At 43.9% G+C, this 21459-nt stretch overlaps 1 protein-coding gene across 1 annotated transcript in view; it reads right to left on the reverse strand.

The window, feature by feature from the left end:
* LOC311236679 (protein FAM222A-like) overlaps positions 1-21015 on the reverse strand; it is a gene marked incomplete at its 3' end in the record, with an annotated part of 66284 nt that extends 45269 nt beyond the window's left edge. Inside the window, exons 1-2 of the mRNA XM_084324398.1 lie at positions 20843-21015; positions 2334-2485 (exon numbers count right to left, since the gene is read on the reverse strand). Of these exons, the coding sequence (XP_084180524.1) occupies positions 2334-2457 (124 nt within the window). The 5' untranslated portion in view covers positions 2458-2485; positions 20843-21015. The remainder of the gene's footprint in view (positions 1-2333; positions 2486-20842) is intronic.
* Between the last annotated feature and the right edge of the window lie 444 nt (positions 21016-21459).

Here is a 21459-nt window from a genome sequence, read left to right on the forward strand (position 1 = left end):
TATCCCGCTTATTACATGTAGGGCTGACCTTCGAATTTTTTTTTGGCAATCGAAGCTTCGGGGCCGAGCTTCGATTTTAATTCGAAGCTTCGAATTAAAAAAAAATGTATTTCTTTTTTTTTATAGAATTTTTTTTATAATTTTTTTTTTCTTATGTTGTGGGACTTGTACAGCACTTTGGTAAACTTTGTTGTTTTTAAATGTGCTCTATAAATAAAGTGGATTGGATTAATGAATTAAGTAGCCCCTTTCGTGACTGTGACGCAGCCAACACAGTGTGATTTAATTCAAGGTGGATCGCTGTTGTCGTTTGAACAACTTCAGATTTTATGGGAACTACCAATCCCCCAAATCAAGAATGTTTAAGATGAATGAAGTAAGATTTTGATTATTTGAAATATGGCCTGTGTAGACTAAACTATGCACAGAATTATGTCAGTCTACAAGGTCCGGATTCTACATGGTCCGGCAATGTAAACCTTGTAGACTCCACTACAGACCAATTATCAGTGAATGTTCATGCATTTTTAAGAAGGGCTACTTCCACAAAAAAACAAAGAACTCACCAAAACATCTCAGTAGCACCTTATCTAAATGTTCTATTTCATATATGGAGATTCATATTTATTTATGTATTGCATGCATTTCTACATTTTATTTCCTATTTTGTTTATTCATACCAGTATCTTTCTTTCTTATGTGTGGAATTCTACAAGGCATTTACATTCACATTTACATTTAGTCATTTAGCTGACGCTTTTATCCAAAGCGACTTACAAGTTCTGTACGACAGGTCATCAGGAAGGATACAACTCTATCAGCTGAGTAACAATATTCATCAAAGTGTTGCGTATTACAGTGTAGGTTAGTTTATTAGGACAAGTGCATGACAGTAAGGTTAGTTAGGGTTAGATTTTTTTTATTTTATTTTTTAAATTTTATTTCAGATAATGGTGGAAGAAGTGTGTCTTTAGTCGACGGCGAAAGATTGGATGGGATTCGGCTGTCCTAACTGGGGTGGGTAGTTCATTCCACCATTGTGGGGCAAGGACTGAGAATAGGCGTGTAGGTGGTGTATATGTGTTTGAGGATGATATCCTTCAAACAGGCAATAGTGATGATATAATTTGGGCAGTGCTGAGCTGGGTTACTTTCCTCCATCCTCCAGTGTATTTGTCCCCCGGCCCCACCCAATGGCCCCATGCACACACACACACACACACACACACACACACACACCGAAGTAAAAATAAAAATAAAATAAAAATTTTGAAAAAAAAAAATTGAAAAAAGATTAATACATTTTTTTTTTTTTTACTTCGACTTTTTTTTTTTATGTTCGAAGCTTGTGCCATCGAACGAAGCTTCGAAGCTTCGAAGTATTTAAGACAGCCCTAATTTACATGGCTAACTTACTAACAATATACCTAATTCATTTTACACCATCGACAAGACGAGATCAAATGCAGACGCAGTTGTTCTGTGGCTCTGTCAGCCCAAATAAAGTTAATATTATTATCGCCGGCAGCCGGCAGGTGTGTCTGATTGCACTGAGGCAGTGTGTGTCAGTGGGCTTGATTGCTCCAGCTGCGAACAGCGGTCATTATTGCTCGGTTGCACTGATGTAGTGTGTGTCCGTGGGCTTGATTGCTCCAGCTGCGAACAGCGGTCATTATTGCTTGGTTGCCCCTGGCAGCGGTCCGTTATCGAGTAATAACTATTGACCAATCACAATCAAGCATTTAGGCGAATGTTAAAACGTCATGTAATAATGTGCAATATTTTCTGCTTTTTTTCTGCTGTGATGTTTTTGCAATGCTTTAAAAAAAAGAAATTTAACCTTTTTAATGTTCCTGTGAATAAGTGCATATGTAGCACCAGAGGGTATGAGGGGGTACATGAATGTGTGGTGTGTCAGTGAGTATGGGTACAACACATGTATGGATGGTAGTGTGTCTATAGGTACATCATGGATGTGTTGTGTGGTAGTTTTGTGTGTGGTCGTTTTCTATAAGTGCTGCACGAACCAATCTTGTTGTAATGTGCTGTGCAATGAAATAAGGCTTTCTACTTCTACAGTTGACAGTTTTCCAGCTGCAAGCTAGCCTAGCACAAATTAATGGAAGAGGATACGGACCACTAGCCTAGCTTCAAATCTATCTTCTTGTCAGACTCTGGAGAAGACGGTAAGCGCATTTCCCATAAAGTTGGTGTGTTCCTTTAACGATCAGTGTGGCTGCTCCCTAAGCCCAACCCTAGCCTGTCACCGCCATAGAAAATAACCTGAGGAACGTGTGGGAAACACTGACCCAACCTTCTTGATGTCTACTGACCTTTGCGGGTGCAGGACTGCGGGGGTGGTGCTGGTAGCGCTAGCGGTGGGACATCCAGGATCTTGGGGGTGCAGACCAGGCGCTGGGACGAGAGGTTCTGCCGTCTCTGGATGCAAGCCAGCATGGTGGCTCAGAGGGCTGTGGGCACCCTGCTGCAGGGAGGCAGAGGGACACAGCTTGTTCATGTCTGGACAGGGATTCACCCATATCAGTTCATCCTGAACACAGATTCTACAGGGGTCAGTTGCACAAAACACCTTCAATTAAGATTTTCAGAGAAATCCGAGGTTCTTAAAATAGAATTGGTTACACAAAACAAACTTACTTAAGGTTTCCTTTTACTTAATTTTGTTCATTCACGTATATGTTTAAGGAAACCAACAAACAGCTATAATCTTACACATGTGAAACAAATATGTAAAAAATATATATATATATTTTAAATATTGTTTTTTTTTCATAAAAATTATTAATAATTTCAGATAGATTTTTCTCATAGCTACGAGTAATCGATTACTCACGCCCATCCCTAATACCTAAGTGGTCCCTTAAAGTTAGACTGTTGCACAAAATACCTTAGCAGACCTCTTAGACCTTAGGAGAAAACTTGCTTTGTGCAACTGGCCCGATTCTTAACCCATTCCCGCCAAAATCGCTGTTCAGCGTTATTGCCCGCCATGCGTTGTCTGCCAATATCGCTGTACAGCGTGTTTCAAGTTCATATTTCATATTTTGTCATGGAATTCATATTTCACCCACGGAGCCTTGTCATATGCTGCGGGAGCCATCACAACTCTGCAACGCTTCAATACCGCCACCTGGTGGCCGATCGGCGAGTTGCCAAACCGGAAATGCCCGTTTCAGCTCGGTCCGTCCCCTAATTCCGTCCGGCCACTCGTTTATCGTCCCGGGACTCAATCCACACACCGTGGACATGGATCGTTGCCATAACTCAATAAACAACATGATTTGGGCGTATATTAGTATTATACAAACCGGAACTGGATCGCCTCGATCCCCACCACATAACTGGGATCTGTTTGCTCCACTCTCATCGCCCAACGGTACGAGGAGACTGACGTGAGTTTCAGCGCTTTTCTTTATAATTTTCTATACAAACTGCTCTGATCAATATATCACCCATACTAGGGCTGGGCGATAAAACGATAACGATAACTATCGCGATAAATTATTTCCTCGAAATAAACATGAAACGTGGTCGCAAAGTTTCGATATATCGATTTTCCAAGCTTGGATATGAGCACACGCACTAACAACCAATCAGTGAAGGAGATGGCCGACAGCGAAGGAGACCCGCGCTGCACCTCTGGGTAGAGAGGTAGGACTCCAGTAGTAAACAAGGCTGGCTAGGATAATTAGCTTGCACGCCGCTATTTTATAGTTTACGTGCCGAGTGGGTGTGTGGCGTGAATTCTGAGGCCACGGTTAGAGTAGTGTGGGGTATGCGGTGGACGTCGTTGCAATGTATTGGGGCTGAACGGAGTATTTTAGGGTGATATTTAGAAAAGAAGCAGTGAAGCTAGACCAGCACTCTCAGGTTCAAGAATTTAATGGCAGCCTGAAACAAACATGTTTCGGAATTACATATTCCTTCGTCAGTGTTATAGCTTGCTTGTTATAGCTTGCTATAACACTGACGAAGGAATATGTAATTCCAAAACATGTTTGTTTCAGGCTGCCATTAAATTCTTGAACCTGAGAGTGCTGGTCTAGCTTTACTGCTTCTTTTCTATATAATACTTAATGGGATTTCAGCACCCAGTGTCGAATCTTGAGAGCGCGGTCTAACTTGACAGGGTGATATTTAGTACATTGGAAACAAGGCTGGCTAGGATAATTAGCTTGCACGCCGCTATTTTATAGTTTACATGCCGAGTGGGTGTGTGGCGTGAATTCTGAGGCCACGGTTAGAGTAGTGTGGGGTATGCGGTGGACGTCGTTGCAATGTATTGGGGCTGACCGGAGTATTTTAGGGTGATAGTTAGTACATTGTCATGGGATACACCGCTTGCTCTGGCTAACTGCTAACGTGCGCGGACTGATGACGACATCAACTCGAGACATTCGCAGCAGCAAAAGAAGTCTATTAATAGCCCGTCCATCGGCGCCGGGCATAAGAAGCTAATTAAACTTGACAGAAATTATATCGATGATAATTATCGATATCGAGTTATATGAAAATAATTTTATAAATTTTATCGCGATAACGTTTTTGGCCATATCGCCCAGCCCATACTACATAAATCATTTAACGTCGGTCACGGAATTATAAACGACCCCCCCCCCCCCCTCCGTTCACCCGCAGATGATCAGTCATAACGTTTAGGACCATGTACAGTTGACATTTTTTATATAGCATGGATCGGTATCAAACTGCATTTGATAATCTAATATGCATTTATGCCTATATCTCAAGTTCTATGAAATACTGCAGAAAACGATAAAAACATATTTATACTCTAGACGGTATTTTCGTATGAATGTGTGAATGAAAAAGTAAAACGTTCCTACATCCTGAACGATAGATAATTGATGTTGAATGGGCCATAGTAATGTCAATTTAGCAATACAATTTAAAAAGTTATAGCCCTGCAAAGAAGGTGAACATCTCCATAGACAAATAACACTGGCAGAGAATGGTTTAGGATGATCAAAGTGGTGGCAGAGAATGGGTTTTAATGACAGATTCTTTAAAATACAGATTCTTAAACACATCAGTTCTTCAAAATACACGTTAAAGGTTCAGATTTTGCACTCCTTAAAAGATACAAATTATTTACAATAGCAATTCTTTATAAAAATGTATTCTGAGCAGTAACATAATTGGCCAATAGCGAGTACTGATCGGATCCATTATTTCTACTGGACTAGTTTGGGGTCACTAGATAACAACGATGAATTATAATAAGAGGGGGGATATTGACGTGATCCTTTTACGAGTGAAAACTGAAAAAGAAAAAGTAGAATGTCAAGTCCTGTGATTTATGACTTGTTACACGTAGCTCTTGCAGTGGTGGAAAGTAACTAAGTATGTTACGCAATTAATGTACACCACTACCTTTAACTCTAATATTAAACTTAAAAAACTGAAATTAAATATAAATTTTTCCAATCGTTGATTTTCAAGGACATTTTTTTCTTTACAGCTCAGCCAGAACATGACATACAGTAGACACACACACACGCACATTAGGTAACCTTTGAAGATGCATCAGACAGTAGCCAGTGGTATCTGTCAAAATCTTACATCAAAACTTCAGTTAAAGCTACCGTGCTGTTGGATGCTCCAGAGCCATCTCTCCTGCTCTCCAGAACATACTCCTCACTTTAACCAAACACAAGTCTGCTCCCACTCAGGTCCTGTTACCATATTGAAATTCAGGACCCCCCCCCCCTCTGTGCTGTGGAGACCACACATCTAAGGAAGCAATATTGCTTAAAAGTGACTCCATTTCCTCCCTCTGGTTAGCCGTTATGATGGCGCTTTCCTTGTTCTGTCTGTAGTAATAAGACCGATCATTTACCAGGCCTCCTCTAGCCCACAGCTGTGCCCTTCAGCCTTCTCCCTCAGCCCAGAGCACTGGTCTCCTTAAATTGCTCTTATGAATTGATGGCTGTATTGATCAGCGGAGAAAGCCAAAAGCAAGCCCTTCTCCCTGAAATGGTTTGGTGTGATTTGGAGAGTTAAGTATTGTCTGAAGTAATGAGGGGCCCTGTGCCTCAGAGCCAGCGGCTTCTTCCCAGCAACGTTGATTGAGGCCATCATTCTGAATAGGAATCTGGATATCATCTGATCCTTTCATACATAAGTGCCTCTGCAACAAACCTCTTTGATCATCCCATATAGTCAGCAGATCCGGGTGCCAGCGTTAGCAATACTAAAGAGGAACCCCAGGCATAGTGGGTGCTGCACCTACCCTGTGCCTCCTGTTACACAGGCCGCTGCTAACCAACGCATAATGTGACAGAATTAGAGATGATCTATCACTGCCATCAGAAGATTTATTCTCCAGAGCAGTTGTTATAATTGGAAGGAAACAAGGTGTTTTCACAGAGGAGCTGTGAGGAACGATGGAGGCTGAGATGAGCCTGCAGCTACAAGAGGCCCGTCTCCTCCATCTCTCTCTCTTTTTTTTGCTTTCTTCTATGGTTCTTTCTAGTTATTGTTTCCTCCCAACCCCCCCCCCCCAACCCCGAGGTCCGCAGGGCGGCTTAAGTGAGTCGACCACAGGATAGAGAGCTCACTGGCTAGCTGTAGAAACATGATTACCTCTAAACTCAGAGGAGAGAGAGAGGGGGAGAGAGAGAGAGAGAGAGAGAGAGAGAGAGAGAGAGAGAGAGAGAGAGAGAGAGAGAGGGGGGGGGGGGGGGCAGAGTGCCTTTCACTCTAGTAGTCAGATGCCTAAAGAGAACCACCACCTCCTCCTCCTCCCCCCTCCTCATCCCTCTGACTAGCCCTCGGTGACAAGCCCACTTCAGCCCCACTCAGCCTCTCTCATTTGATCACACGTCTGGGGAGCTAAAAGCACACCATACGGTCAGACTCCATTTTGAAAAGAATGTCAATTTTACAACAACCCTTCCATTACCACACATTTGTCAAAGGTGAAGGATGAGCAGAAGAGGAGAGTGAGAGACAAATATATATATATTAGAGAGAGAGAGAGAGAGAGAGAGAGAGAGAGAGAGAGAGAGAGAGAGAGAGAGAGAGAGAGAGAGAGAGAGAGAGAGAGAGAGAGAGAGAGAGAGAGAGAGAGAGAGAGAGAGAGAGAGAGAGAGGAGATCTCCAGGGAAGATGCCTTCACTGCTACCAGCGGGAAATGAGAAAAGAGTATCGGAATACCTTCCATTACTCTGGCAATTTGCTCCTGGATGAAAATGCATCAAGAGAGCACATTATAATTCCCACAGAGACGAGACCATCGCTTTAAAACCTTTTTACAGAGAGCCGAGAGCAGGAGAGAGATAGAACGAAGAAAAGACATAACCAACGGGAACTCTTTTATCCCATCGTCTTACTCTTGAGAGTTCAAATTCAAAGAGTTTTTTCTTTATTTTTTCTTTTTTTACTTAAAGCTACAAAATTGCCGTTTGCATTCTGAATTAGAAGAAAAGAAAGGAGACAAAGAGTGACAGCAGAGCGATGTTAACTAGGGTGAAAACCACAAGTGGTGTCTGTTGATTTTGATGTACAATAACTGGACCGAGGACCTACCAACACAGAAATGCCTGGGCCCCTGAAAAGGTCCAATGAATGGGCCCCTCCCCAAACCGGCTTAGCTCACATCTAGGACTGTTTCCTCAACAAGATACATTCTTAGTGACTAACAGTCTAGGACTTTGTCAACTAATCAACTAGTTGATTTCATTGAAACATCAGTAAAATGTTGACTTTCCTACAAAAATGCTGAAGGAACTGGCCTCCACGAGTCCACGCCCAAAAAAGCAATCCCCCTTTTCCGGACGGACCTGACTGTATCTGTCCTGACTGTTACCTGTCCACGACTCTAGGTCTAACCATCTGTAGTTAACATTATGGGAAATGCACTTACCGTCTTCTCCAGAGTCAAACAAGAAGATAGCAATTTCCTCTCTGTGGGTTCAGTAGAAGGCTATCCGGCTGCAAGCTAGCCTAGCTTAGCACAAATGAATGAAAGTGGATACAGGCCGACTAGCCTAGCTGTTGGCCAAAAACACCTCTCCCAGAGTTTTAAGCTAGGCTAGTGGTCCGTATCCGCTTCCATTAATTTGTGCTAAGCTAAGCTAGCTTGCAGCCGGATAGCTTTCTACTGAACGCACTGAGAGGAAATTGGTATCTATCTTCTTGTCTGACTCTGGAGAAGACGGTAGGTGCATTTCCTATAATGTTGGTATGTTCATTTAAAGGTGCTCAATACTAATGAAGATGCATCGGTAGCCAGTGGTATACTAATGTTTTATCTTTATTCATCCAGCTGTAACTGACCAAGATCTATCTGATCATATCTTGTGAAGTTTTCATATTGTGAATAGTGATGTATAACACACCCCATTACCCTGCTGTCCAATGTGATAAACATCAAATGGATGATCAAACATGATGATACCTAAGATATTGTGATATATACAGTATATACAGTAGATACCAAAACAAAGACTTTGAATATTGTCAAGCCAAGCTGTCCAGCTGTCAATACTGAAATATTGGAAATTCAAAAGAGATTTATTTTATCTTAGCCAGATTTTCTTGCAAAAATATAGGGGAATGTTTATAGAGTTAGCACTTTTATCATAAAACAAATATCAAGAGATTACTAAAGAGATTTAGTACAACCTGGTCTAGACTAGAGACAAAAATAGAGACCTAAATATGGATGGAACAAAAACACAAAAAACACCCACAAACGCCTCAAATACAAATTATAGAGGAAACACTAATATATAATGAATTCACCTTGTGACTACTGCCCAACTGTAAACCACCGGTCAGCAGCGTTCAACAGCATTCATCAGCAGAGTTCAACCTGACTTTGAAGTGTAGTGTTGGAAGTCAAGAGATCTTAATCATTAACACGAGGGCCAGACTTGTTTGTCTGTAAATCTGACACAGAGGCATTTCTGCATCTCTTTAAGTGTTCCGCCACCAACCGGGAAAGCTATTACTAATATTACTCCTTTATGCCCCGGCTATTATATCCTATAGGTTATTATAACCAGAGCATGAAAACCCTTTTTATTGGAACATATTACAGTGCGCATGTATTTAATTATTACATTACTAAATAGTAGTATTTACAATAGAAAAGACAGGTTGTCTACCTGCCAAAGTGGCTACAGTAGAATTGACAGACAGTGGTAATAATAATAATATTGAGATTTATATCATATGGCCCCTTTCTAGAACTAAAATAGAAAAGAAAACTACTAAGCAGCATGTGGCTGAAAGTCAAAGCCTGGTTATCCTACCTCAGCCTCAGTGTGGAGCTTCCAACCCTGTTCCCTACCAGCTAATATCTGCCAGGTCCCCTCTGTCACGCAAAAGAAAAGAGGGCAAACTTTAAGCTGCAAGGACGTTCCAATCCTCGCCACTTTGGGGTGACATCAGCGTGGCCGATAAGCAGCCTTATCAGGCGTGATGCGGTCCAGTGAGGGTCTGCCGGGGAGATAAGACCCCCATCTTTTGTCTCCCAAGGTTTTTTTGATAAGGGGGTTTTGGCAGACAAATTGGCCCCTTCGATCATTGATGTGCTTGTTTTTCAGGGGCCTAGGGGGGTAGGGGGGCATGGAAAATAAAACGTCTCATTTTAAAAGCTATTGTCTGTCCTGTTGGGGCCCGGGACATGATTCTGTGCGAGGAGATAACAAGGTCAGAGGATGCGGACGCGGACTGGATGATGCCTGTTCCGCTTGAAAAACGGGCAGAGAGAGGACTGATCTGCTTAAAGTCCAACTGGATCCAGATGGCAAGCAGGCCCCTCAGGACACACGTCCTCGTCAGAGAGGAGACGTACCCTTGACACAGCTCCTGACGGTGATCCATAACAACAGCTCCTGACGGTGATCCATAACAACAGCTCCTGACGGTGATCCATAACAACAGCTCCTGACGGTGATCCATAACAACAGCTCCTGACGGTGATCCATAACAACAGCTCCTGACGGTGATCCATAACAACAGCTCCTGGCAGTGATCCATAACAGCCAACTTGACAGTGATCCATAACAAGAGCTCCTGACGGTGATCCATAACAGCCAACCTGACACACACACGATCCTCTCTAATCTGCGAGACGAGTCACAGGTCGTTCTCAATCATAATTAGGTAAAAAACACTTTAATTTCACATGTCTCTCTGGGCGATGTGAATCACATTTCTCAGGATGAGAGGCTGGCGATGCACCAACACCCCTGGAAACCAGGTGCACCCCCGCCAGATGGAGTCAACTGATCAACTTACTCTATCTCACAGCAGGGCATAATAACACGCAAAGCTACCCCCCCCCCTCCCTAAAAGCCCTCAATTACAACTTGGGCCCAGATAAGAGCATCCGCCCGACCTCCTGAAACCTCTCCGCTACTTACAGCCGCCCTCCAAGGTTTGAGCCCGAGGACCCTTCCTTTCAAATGAAACACACAAAAAAACCACAGACAAAAGATACACACTCACACACACCACTACACGAAAACCCCTGAATCCTCTAAGCTCGTCTTCTCAGAAACCTCAGTTAATAATTAGATGATAATGAAAAAAGGTTTAAGCCGAGAACCCTTTTCACTCTCTAGTTGGATTAGCTGAGAGAGTGCTATGCTAATGCCCCACTGCCTCCTCTCCTCCTCTCTCTCTGCTCAGATTCTCGTCTGACTGGCACCCTGGACAGAATTGAGAACTATAGCTGACAAAGTACAGTAAAGGTTGCTGTACAAAGAAAGAAAAGATTACGAGTACACAGTAATTGGTTATATTATAACAGGAGGGGGAAATGCTTGAGGAAAAAGAAGCTCTGGGCTGGTTTTGTATGGGGGGAGGGAGACAGCGTAGTCTAGGAGCTACAGTGTTCGCTACTTACTACCACTGTGTACTTACATAACACTCAATATGTTCTCTGAGGTAGAGAAAACACAGCCCTTTACTGTACAGTAGTACAGGACCCAGTGTGGAGTAATGGAGCCAGGAGAGCAGAGTATGACAGACCCAGACAAGACTTCCACAGCATCAGTGATGCTGCTCCAGCTGCTGGCTCCATCACCCCCCCCCCCCCCCCCCCCCTCATGCATTTTTAATAGAATCTATTACTCTTGGATTAGCAGATAAGACCCTGGCCTGGTTAAATTCTCTAATAGTTTGCATAATTGGTATCAGAGAAGCATAGAAGTAGAGAGAGACCCAGATTTCCCTCTCATGCCCCCCTCCTCTCTCTCTCCGTCTCTCTCTTTTCCACACAAAGAAAGACACAAAGGTTGAAATACAGGACATCCAAACATGCCTGAAGCTGCAGCCGGCGCTCCACAATAAGCAGCCGGCTCACAGCCCGGGGGACGATAACAATGAAGACTCATTTCCATCCAGATGAGCCTGTCCTGTAAAAAGGTTTTACAACAGTGTTAAGCAGCGCTTTCTATAGAATTTGAATTATATGTAAAATAAATACAATGGTCTGTATTGAAGCCCCCCGGGAGAGACATCAGGAACATTCATTTGGATGGAAATCGTGTAGCATTTAGAGGCTAGAGGGGGATTATGTTGGGAGAAGTACATCCTGCCTCGTTCAACTGCCACAGTATTCTGAGCTTTTTATTCCATAAGCGTGCTTGAATACAGAAGTGAATTGCCTAAATATATTACAGAGTACATCACAAAGAGATATGATTGTATAGATTGCTCTCAATGCAGACTATACCATAGTACCGTATATAAGCCATTACCACAGAGCTGCCGGGGGCATAATTAAGTCTTATCTGTGAGAACAGCCTTGGTGGGAGTAGCAGGCCTTGGACCTGCTCAGATCTGCCCTCGCACACAGGTGGTGCCAAGTAAAGACCAGGGGCCACGTTGCAATTTGTAGGGATCACCCCTACACCCTATATTCTCCATTGGCTAGTGAATATCCTCAAGGACAATCTGCCGCAGCTCTGAACAGTGAACACTAGAGAAAATACTGATTTAAATCATAATAAAACTGCATATGTTACTGCATACTGCCTGCCAGCAGAAACTGAACTGACACAGAGAGCAAAATATAAGATTTACTTTTTCTGGTCAACAAAAGGTTGTGATATAATTAAAGCTGACCCGAATGCTTCAATCGCTGCTGTGGTATTCAATGCAAAAATCATGTGCTTTTTATTATTTTAATGCTTTTTCTTTGCTTTCAGTAGTAAATGTTTTATCACTCCTGAATGTGCCTATACTTTACAGAAATAATAATCCAAGGGCGGCTACGTCGTGCAGTGGGCAAGGCGCTCACCACGAATACTGGAGACTGGGCTCGAACAGGTTCGCCTCCCTGTTCGAGCCCAGCGCTCCACATTGCTTTCAGTTTAGCTGGTCGTCCGCACGAATACACATTGGCAGTATTAGGGGGTGGGAAACTGATGGGTGGGGATCGGGCGTTGTGGACAGCGACTCCTACAGGTCGGTTGGTGCGCCTGCGCAGTAGAATCAGGAAGCGACAGGGGCGGGGCCCCTCCAAAGCCCAGACCCCTGACGCTGAAAGATCGCGCCGCGCAGGTGGAAAGATGCGACTGCTGTTACCTCGAGTATCGGAGGGGACTAGTGCTATGTATGACTTAGTCCACATTGCAGCCGGCTTGTGGGAGGCAAGAAACAGCGTTCAAAGACAGGGGAGGGTTGAATTGGATGATACGAAAATTGGGATGGGAGAAAAAATGGATAAAAAAATAAAAAATAATAATCCAATATTAATTTGGAAAATCAGTTTTCTCAGACAAGAACATTTAGTCATGAGAACTTTCAGAAAGCACATCTTCTAAATCGCTTTAATTTGCATACCACATTGAAACGTTGCACGCAGGAAGAATAAAACGTTGATTATTCGCTGATAATTCCTACTGAATCTTTGAATCCCAAAAATTGGTATTTGGGACATTCCTACATTCTTGTAACCAATACAAAAGTGTTGTGTGACAACCCCTTGAACAATGTTGCCTGCTGGGTCACAACGTTTACAAGCTCATCTGTCCAAAACTTCAAATATGCCGTTCACTTTCCCTGCAGGAAATCAATTAAATTAACAATTAGAAACTGGGAAACATGGGGAGCTCCAGTAGCTCACCACGTACCGCGAGTGCTATTTCAGCGCCGTGGACAACCGCGCTCGCGCGGATCTGGGGCTGAGTGCGTTCGAATCCCGGACGGCAACCGTGCCTTTCCCAGAGTGTCTTCCCCCCCATCTGAACCCTTTCAGCCTGCTTCTGTCGGTCGAACTTGACAAAGTATGAATGCGAAGAAAAGCGATAAACGCTAAAAGAACCAGGTGACTGGTCAAAGTTTTTAAAAAAAGAAACTGGGAAACACATATGTGTGTATATGCAGGCTATATAATGCATTCTTAGCAGGCGTTTTAGGTCTAAATGGGTTACAGAAAATTTACTTTTACCTGCCGATAGAGCACACATTTTAACTACTGATGGTAAGCGTCCATTCTATCTGCTGATGATAAGAGCACCCATTCTACCTGCTGATGATAAGAGCACACATTCTACCTGCTGATGATAAGAGCACACATTCTACCTGCTGATGATAAGAGCACACATTCTACCTGCTGATGATAAGAGCATCCATTCTACCTGCTGATCATAGAGCACACATTCTACCTGCTGATGATAAGAGCATCCATTCTACCTGCTGATGATAAGAGCATCCATTCTACCTGCTGATGATAAGAGCACACATTCTACCTGCTGATGATAAGAGCATCCATTCTACCTGCTGATGATAAGAGCACACATTCTACCTGCTGATGATAAGAGCACACATTCTACCTGCTGATGATAAGAGCACACATTTCTACCTGCTGATAATAAGAGCACACATTCTACCTGCTGATAAGAGCACACATTCTACCTGCTGATGATAAGAGCACACATTCTACCTGCTGATGATAAGAGCGTCCATTCTACCTGCTGATGATAAGAGCACACATTCTACCTGCTGATGATAAGAGCGTCCATTCTACCTGCTGATGATAAGAGCACACATTCTACCTGCTGATGATAGAGCATCCATTCTACCTGCTGATGATAAGAGCACACATTCTCATGTACTTGTCAATAGGTTGGACAGCAGCACTACCTTTCCATGCCGAAAGTCCACCTCCTGAAATGCATTGAATTGAAAGTGAATGGATCCAGAGTTCCCAGCCCTGCTTCCCTGCGCGTCCTTCACGGGTGGCTGTGGGCCGGTTGGAATGCAGCCCAAAGCAGTCACACGTTCCATGGCATGAAGCCTGACCAACACCAAGGGCGTGCTGGTAGGTAAACACTGGGGTCTTATCTTATCCTCACCCCCTGCAGGAGTATGCACACCGGGTCAACTAGCCAGCGGCCCAACGTCCAACCTTTGGAAAACCTTGACTTCCAACAAGCTAAATGTTGTTAGTAAAGCACTGAGCTGGCAGATGGTCCGTCAATACACATTAAAACTGTGGTTTAAAGCTCGACATTCAGTTAGTGTACATGCAAAGTATTCTGGATAACAGCTAATATTCCATTTAAAGTCATATTTGGGATGCATTAAATGAAGACAAATTATTCAGAATAATTCTATGAAAACAGAACTTCAGGTAGAATCTGTACTGCTTGCAAACAGCAACCTCAAGACACAATAGCCCTGTTGGGTGTTAGGTGCTACTGTAGGTTAGGTGCTACTGTCTGTAGGTATTGAACTGTTAGGTGCTACTGTCTGTATAGCCCTGTTAGGTGCTACTGTAGGTATTATAGCCCTGTTAGGTGCTACTGTAGGTATATAGCCCTGTTAGGTGCTACTGTAGGTATTATAGCCCTGTTAGGTGCTACTGTAGGTATAGCCCTGTTCGGTGTTGTTAGGTGCTACTGTAGGTATTGAACTGTTAGGTGCTAGGTGCTACTGTAGGTATTGAACTGTTAGGTGCTACTGTAGGTATTTAACTGTTAGGTGCTACTGTAGGTATTAACTTTGTTTACATTTCTTGTCTGATGTGTGGGTTGGAGTTGTAGGGGACGGGTTTAAATATAGTACAGTAAGCACTATCTGACCTCTTTTACCTAGAGGTTGCTGTTTGACAGGACTACCTTTAAGCATATGGCAAAAACCTGACATTAACCAGGATAAGGTATCCATGGCCTAGTACTAGTACCTTGCTATATACCAGGTATATTGTAAAAGGGATCATATTGTTACATGTGCTAATTCTAAAACAGACAACTTTAATAATCCAAAGAATCTAATATCATCTGCATGCAAATGCCATCAGTGAGACTCACCAGTCAGAACAATGGCTGACAATTCCTGTTCACTGAAGACTTCACTGGAATGCGTTGAAAAGCGGTACCTTGCTTTAACCTACCACCCTTACTCAAAGGAAGCCAACAATTAAAATGACAGGGCACGGATGTGGTGATCGATGAGTAATTCTCGTAATCACCAGCAAATGCTTGTGTTTCTGTCCAGGGCACCAGTATTGATAATACCACCTAGTGACAGCTAACATTAAACTAGTACAGGGTTGAGGCGGAGTATAATTGGGTAGGGGAAGTTAAATGAAAGCTACAATATTGATGTACTGTTTACTGTGAGTGTGTTTCATGGACCAGTGTAGCCGCAGCGCAGAGAGCAGAGAGCAGAGAGCTCCCCCTTCTAACCAATCAGAAGAGCTCAAAAGGAATTTAATTGGAATAAGCACGATATCTTGTGATTAGTCTACTTGGTCCTCGTTCGTTGCCGTACTGTGTTGAATGAGCAGCCCACATAACCTTCATAAATGAAGCTTTAGACCGTTACATCTCTGCACTGCTGCTACACTGATTAATAGAACAGTAGAGCGAGTCAGTGTGTCCATGTTAACATAATGTTTTGGAGGAAAATTCAAGCAAAATAAATCTTGTGATTGAAAATCTTACGTTAAGTTGGAAAATAATAACAGTAATATGTGGTTTATGATAAAAGGACATTTGTAACATAAACCCATATTTGTACAGGAATCTAGCCTACATCTATGTCATCTAACCAGACTAGCGACAGCTCAGCAACATCCAGCAGACACAGACCACAGTCTAGAAACACACCCACACAACAGACGCCATGCAGAGGAATCACCTCTGGAAAACAAAACAACTTAGGCAATGTCGTAAATCTCATAAACATGTCAGCAATAATACAGACAAATAGAGGAGCAACCGCCCAACCTCCTTCGTCTCAACCTGCTGGGACTGAGAACTCTGTCCCCTTCGTCTCAACCTGCTGGGAGTGGGACTGAGAACTCTGTCCCCTTCGTCTCAACCTGCTGGGACTGAGAACTGTCCCCTTCGTCTCAACCTGCTGGGACTGAGAACTCTGTCCCCTTCGTCTCAACCTGCTGGGACTGAGAACTGTCCCCTTCGTCTCAACCTGCTGGGACTGAGAACTCTGTCCCCTTCGTCTCAACCTGCTGGGACTGAGAACTCTGTCCCCTTCGTCTCAACCTGCTGGGACTGAGAACTGTCCCCTTCGTCTCAACCTGCTGGGACCCGCATAGCTACATCAGACCAAGGACCCCCTTCTCTCAGGGACCTCCATCTGAGAAGATATTTGTTCTTAGATAGAATAGAAGTACTTTATTGATCCCGAGGGAAATTCAGCCAGATATGATTTAGTCCAGAATTCAACAATTGTCGATACTGTGGGTGGAGAGATAACATTGGGGAGAGTGAAATATATGATTACTGTTATACTGTATATTCTCTCATCAGGCTTAACTTCTAGTGAATGAAATAGTGAAATTAAAATATTCCACATTTTTCTGGGAACCCCCTGAAACCTCTTCAAGGACCGCTGGGGGTCCCCAGACCCCTCTTTGAGAACCACTGTCCTACTACACATGAGAGACAGGACACACTTCTGCCTTCATGATGTCCCTCAATAGAACTGCTATCTGAATAGAAGTTATTTAACCACAAGAGAGCAGCTGTTGTTGTCTTTTTACGGCTGTGAACAAATCCTTTCTAATGAGCCATTCTACTGATCTTGCCGTGGCCTCTAGTTCAGACTCAAGAGTGGTTGTTCCTGCTAGGATTTATTTAGTCCACTAAGGACAGAGACATGTCCCTTCAGCCTAGCTACCCACCCCCACCCCCACAGAGGCCTCTCCTGTCTACACATTAATACCCACCCCCACCCCTCACCAGGGCTGTTCATTATGCTGTTAAGGGTCACTGGCTCCTTCAAGTCATTAAAAATGTTAATAAAACAGAGAAACTCCTGAGAAAAGATTGTCAACCAGCTCCCCGCAGGGCCCTCCCACGGGACAGACGTCGTTTCTCCTTTAATGATAAGCCCTGGACCACGGCCCCATGGAAAAACCAAGTGGTTGAAGGAGAAAGGGGCTTTGATCCCTGGACTTAATCCACAGTGACCTCTGGCTGCAGGCTCCACGGTACGGTCAGATACCACTGCAGCGGTGCAATCAGCCCCGCATGGATCACTCATTTTGAGGCAGAGTGACCGAGCACCATAATGTAGACAAAACAAGGCCAGCTCACATGGTAAATAAGACCCCTACCCCCCCCCCCCCTACCCACCCTCCTCAGTGACCCCGGAGGCCCTGTCCTTAACCCCCACCCTTAACCCCCCTGGTCCGTGGCCTCCTCATCCTATTAAAATGAAAAGACCAATTAGGCAGATTTCAAAAGATGGCAGGCTGCCCATAATTACACAGGACATCCCTTAGCAGATAAAAAGGTGATTACTATGGTGCACAGGAGGGATTGCTTAGCAACCGGGCCATCCACATTACCCCTGGAACCACAGCAGAGTGATTGGATGCCTGGGCTCTTTCCTGGGGTCACATTGCATCCTCCACTCACCACACACACACACACAATCTTTTGAGTAAACAGTAACACAACTATAGCAAAGCATACAGTGTGATACAACCAATACAACACAACACAACACACTACAGCAAAACATGACACAACCACAAGTTTTTCAGTGACATGGGTGAATGAGTCATGACCGTAATCAGAGCACTGGACTGTGCAATAATCACGCCTGCACCAAGTAAAGGTCACTCTCAAGTTGAACTCAGCAGCACTAGAGAGCGAAGCCTGAGGAGAAGACTTCACAACACATCTACTACAACTAAACTGGGCTTCTAAGAGAGCGGAGAGGGGGAGAGGAGAAGAGGTGAAGAGAGGGAAGCAGAGGGGAGAGCAAAACGAGCAGAAAAGAGGAGACAGAGAGGAGAGAGGAGAACAGATAGGAGAGCAGAAAGGAAGAGAGGGGCAGAGTAAAGGGGAGAGGAGAGGAGAACAGAGGAGAGGAGAACAGATGAGAGGAGAGGAGGAGAACAGATGAGAGGAGAGAGGAGAACAGAGGAGAAGCAGGCAGCCAGATGAAACAACCCCCTCTCTCCTCATACAGCAGGAGATACGAGCGCTGAAGGGACTAGAGCCCCAGAGAGACCCGAAGGCCTGGGGTTGTAACTCTACCCTCCCTACCAGCCCCTCACCCAGGCTGGGCAGGGACAGAGAGAGACAAGGCTTTGAACTGTATACCTCCGGTTCAGACAAAACATATACGCCACAGCAGGCAACCCCCAATATAAATTATACTCTCAAAACAGAAGCACAGGAAACCAATGGGTATTATTAGTTCAATGGATGGTAGGCCTCCCAACTGCTACAGCTCCAGGCCTCTGCAACCACAACTCACAAGCATGGCTCTAGCGTCCAATACAACATGTTCCACAAATATATTAAAGAACCACTGATATTAATTCAGTCAGAAAAAGCGTGTCAGAGTGTCATGCTTTCAGCTTTAGATGTATCATTTGATGTGTTTTAGTGCGCCCTCTCTGAGCACAGACAACTGTCAGTGTGTTGATTGTGACAGGAGATGTCAAGTTAGTATCGTAATACATGTAATGTAAACAAGTTGATGAGACCAGTGTGATCAGTTGCTATGGGAGATTAACAATTGCAGTAACAGCCGGTAAATAAATTGTCACAGTTGCTGTGGATGTTTTTGAAAACACTAAAATTAACTCAATTGATGCAAACTAGTTTCATTGCTTGTTTGTGGACTAGCTAGCTGATATCCTTTAACTACTGACAACTGACACACCAACTGATGGGCCAGTCAGGGTAACCCGAGGATGCAATGTTTTCGGGGAAACGGGTTATCTGAAATATCCAGGGCGACAGACATCAAAGCACTTTAATCATCATTTTCACAGTTTTGGGCAATTTCACATCAACATACCTTCCGTTCAATGAGGTTTGAAAAATCACGATTTTCATTGTACTGAATGTTTTAATGTCAAGTCAGAACCGGTACAGATCACATGTTAGGGGCCAGAGGAGCTGTTCCACAGTAATTACACTGACTCCAAGTTCCATCTCATATTAAACACGCACCGTACTACTGGCTGACTCCTGACTGGCAGCTGAAATTAAGATTTTCAGCCCCGGCTCTTCAAACTGTGGACTTGACAGAATTATGAAAGCAGGGCTGGTCAAATGGATTGAATGTCAAAACAGAGAACAGAATGAATAAAGCAATTTCCTTAGTGGAAGGACGAGAGGGGGGGGGGGGGGGGGGGGTGCTGCATTTTTCATTCCGATTAATTACCTTCTGGCAACGCAAAGGCTATAATGTTTATTTCATGGTTTGGAATATATTTAGAGGCAACCATATATAATAGCCAAATTGTGTGAGAGGGGGGGGGGCTGGGGGGAGACCGGGCTAGTTTCTCATACTGTGTCAAATGCCTGGAGGTAAAACATTATCCATAAGCTTCACATACACATTGCCCTTTAGTTTGTCATCTCTCTCTCTCTCTCTCTCTCTCTCTCTCTCTCTCTCTCTCTCTCATAAATGATCTGACAGGCGGGGGAGCAGGATAGAATTTCACACCTGGCTCATAATCTATATGGCCCTCCGCCGAGGCCAACCTTCAACCTCGGCTGCCGTCAGCGCAGTGAGGTGCAATGATCCCACCTCCGGCTCTGACAATAGAATCGGGAGGCTGAGCCCTCAGGCAGCTTTGAAGGGGCCACTTCAAAGCATTTCCTGTAGCCACTGGGATTCTGACACATAAGTCCCCCTTTATTGCTGCTAGGCTGTGCGTCGGTTACCAAATCACTCACGACACAGAAGCAGACGGGACTGTGCCAGACTGGACCCCTTTGGTGCTTCTTTTGCACCGATTCCCAAACAGTTCCCAGGCCATAAAAAACCCTTAAAGAAACTATTCAACCGTCATGCCAACTCGGGTTTATTTCCTGGATGTTTTTTTATAGCCTAGATTCAAGTATAATAACCAAATCAAATGGCGGATATGGCTACTGTATCATACGCGTTAACTCTTTTTAAAACGCTTATCCCCCAGTTCCATCAATCATCCAATCGATGCGGGTGGTAACTGGCTCCTATTCCCCGCATGCATGGCCTTTCCATACAGTAAATCCACAGGAGCGCATGACTACAACAGGACCAAACAACTGTGGGCTAAAGGCGAGACTCTTCTCCATCAGTGCTGCACACAGGGCATCTTCACCCGGCATCACCAGGCCTGATCTGCAAAACGTCCTTTTCAGGCTGAACGCATCTTTCATGTTAACAGCCTCAAACATTTCCCAAAAAAAAACATTATAACTGAACAGGACTATTCAAAGCCAATCCACCTGCTATGACCGCGGATCGGCTACAATAATGCCATATGCACTGATAGAAACCCCATTTTTTAAAAACATTCTCGTCGTACAACATGGATTGTAATGATGTGGAAATCTGAGCGAAATGGGTCTCTTACATGTTTATCTTATCATAAGGCTTGTTGTTTGTCTTTGGTTCTCCTCCGCGGCTGATTGCTCGTTCTCCGGATCGGAAGGCGTGTTTCCTCCGCAAAAGCACCCGATCCTCGCTACTAGTAATAACGTCCCGACGGCTGATAATACTAGGAATAACTCCGGATACATCCATTGATGAGGTCAATTCATAACAACGACGTACTTCTTCCGCATGATTAATAGTTTTCACGTAAACAAAAAAAAAAAAAAAAAACACTGATTATATGAGGATTATATTTAGCGTGTCGCTCCGTCCTCCCATCACCCATCGGAAGCCGACCAAACTACTAGGCTTCACTTCAGTGATGTCGGAGTAGAAATGAGCACTGTCAGGTTTACGGGAATAAGAAACAAGACTTCCGGTCTGAAACAGTCTATATTTTTTCGAATTAAAAGTCCTTGTGACAAACAGAATATAATAGAATATTGGCTTGGAACCTGGAATTTGTTGATCAATTTACACCATGCCCACACACACACACACACACACACACACACACATTTATATACATTACAGATTGGTGAATAATGCACAGTGTGAGATGCAGGAGTCGGCCACCTTGCTCAAAAGCACTACAGT

Source organism: Notolepis coatsorum (genome assembly GCF_963971535.1).
Source record: "Notolepis coatsorum genome assembly, chromosome: 11".
Lineage (NCBI taxonomy): Eukaryota > Metazoa > Chordata > Actinopteri > Aulopiformes > Paralepididae > Notolepis > Notolepis coatsorum.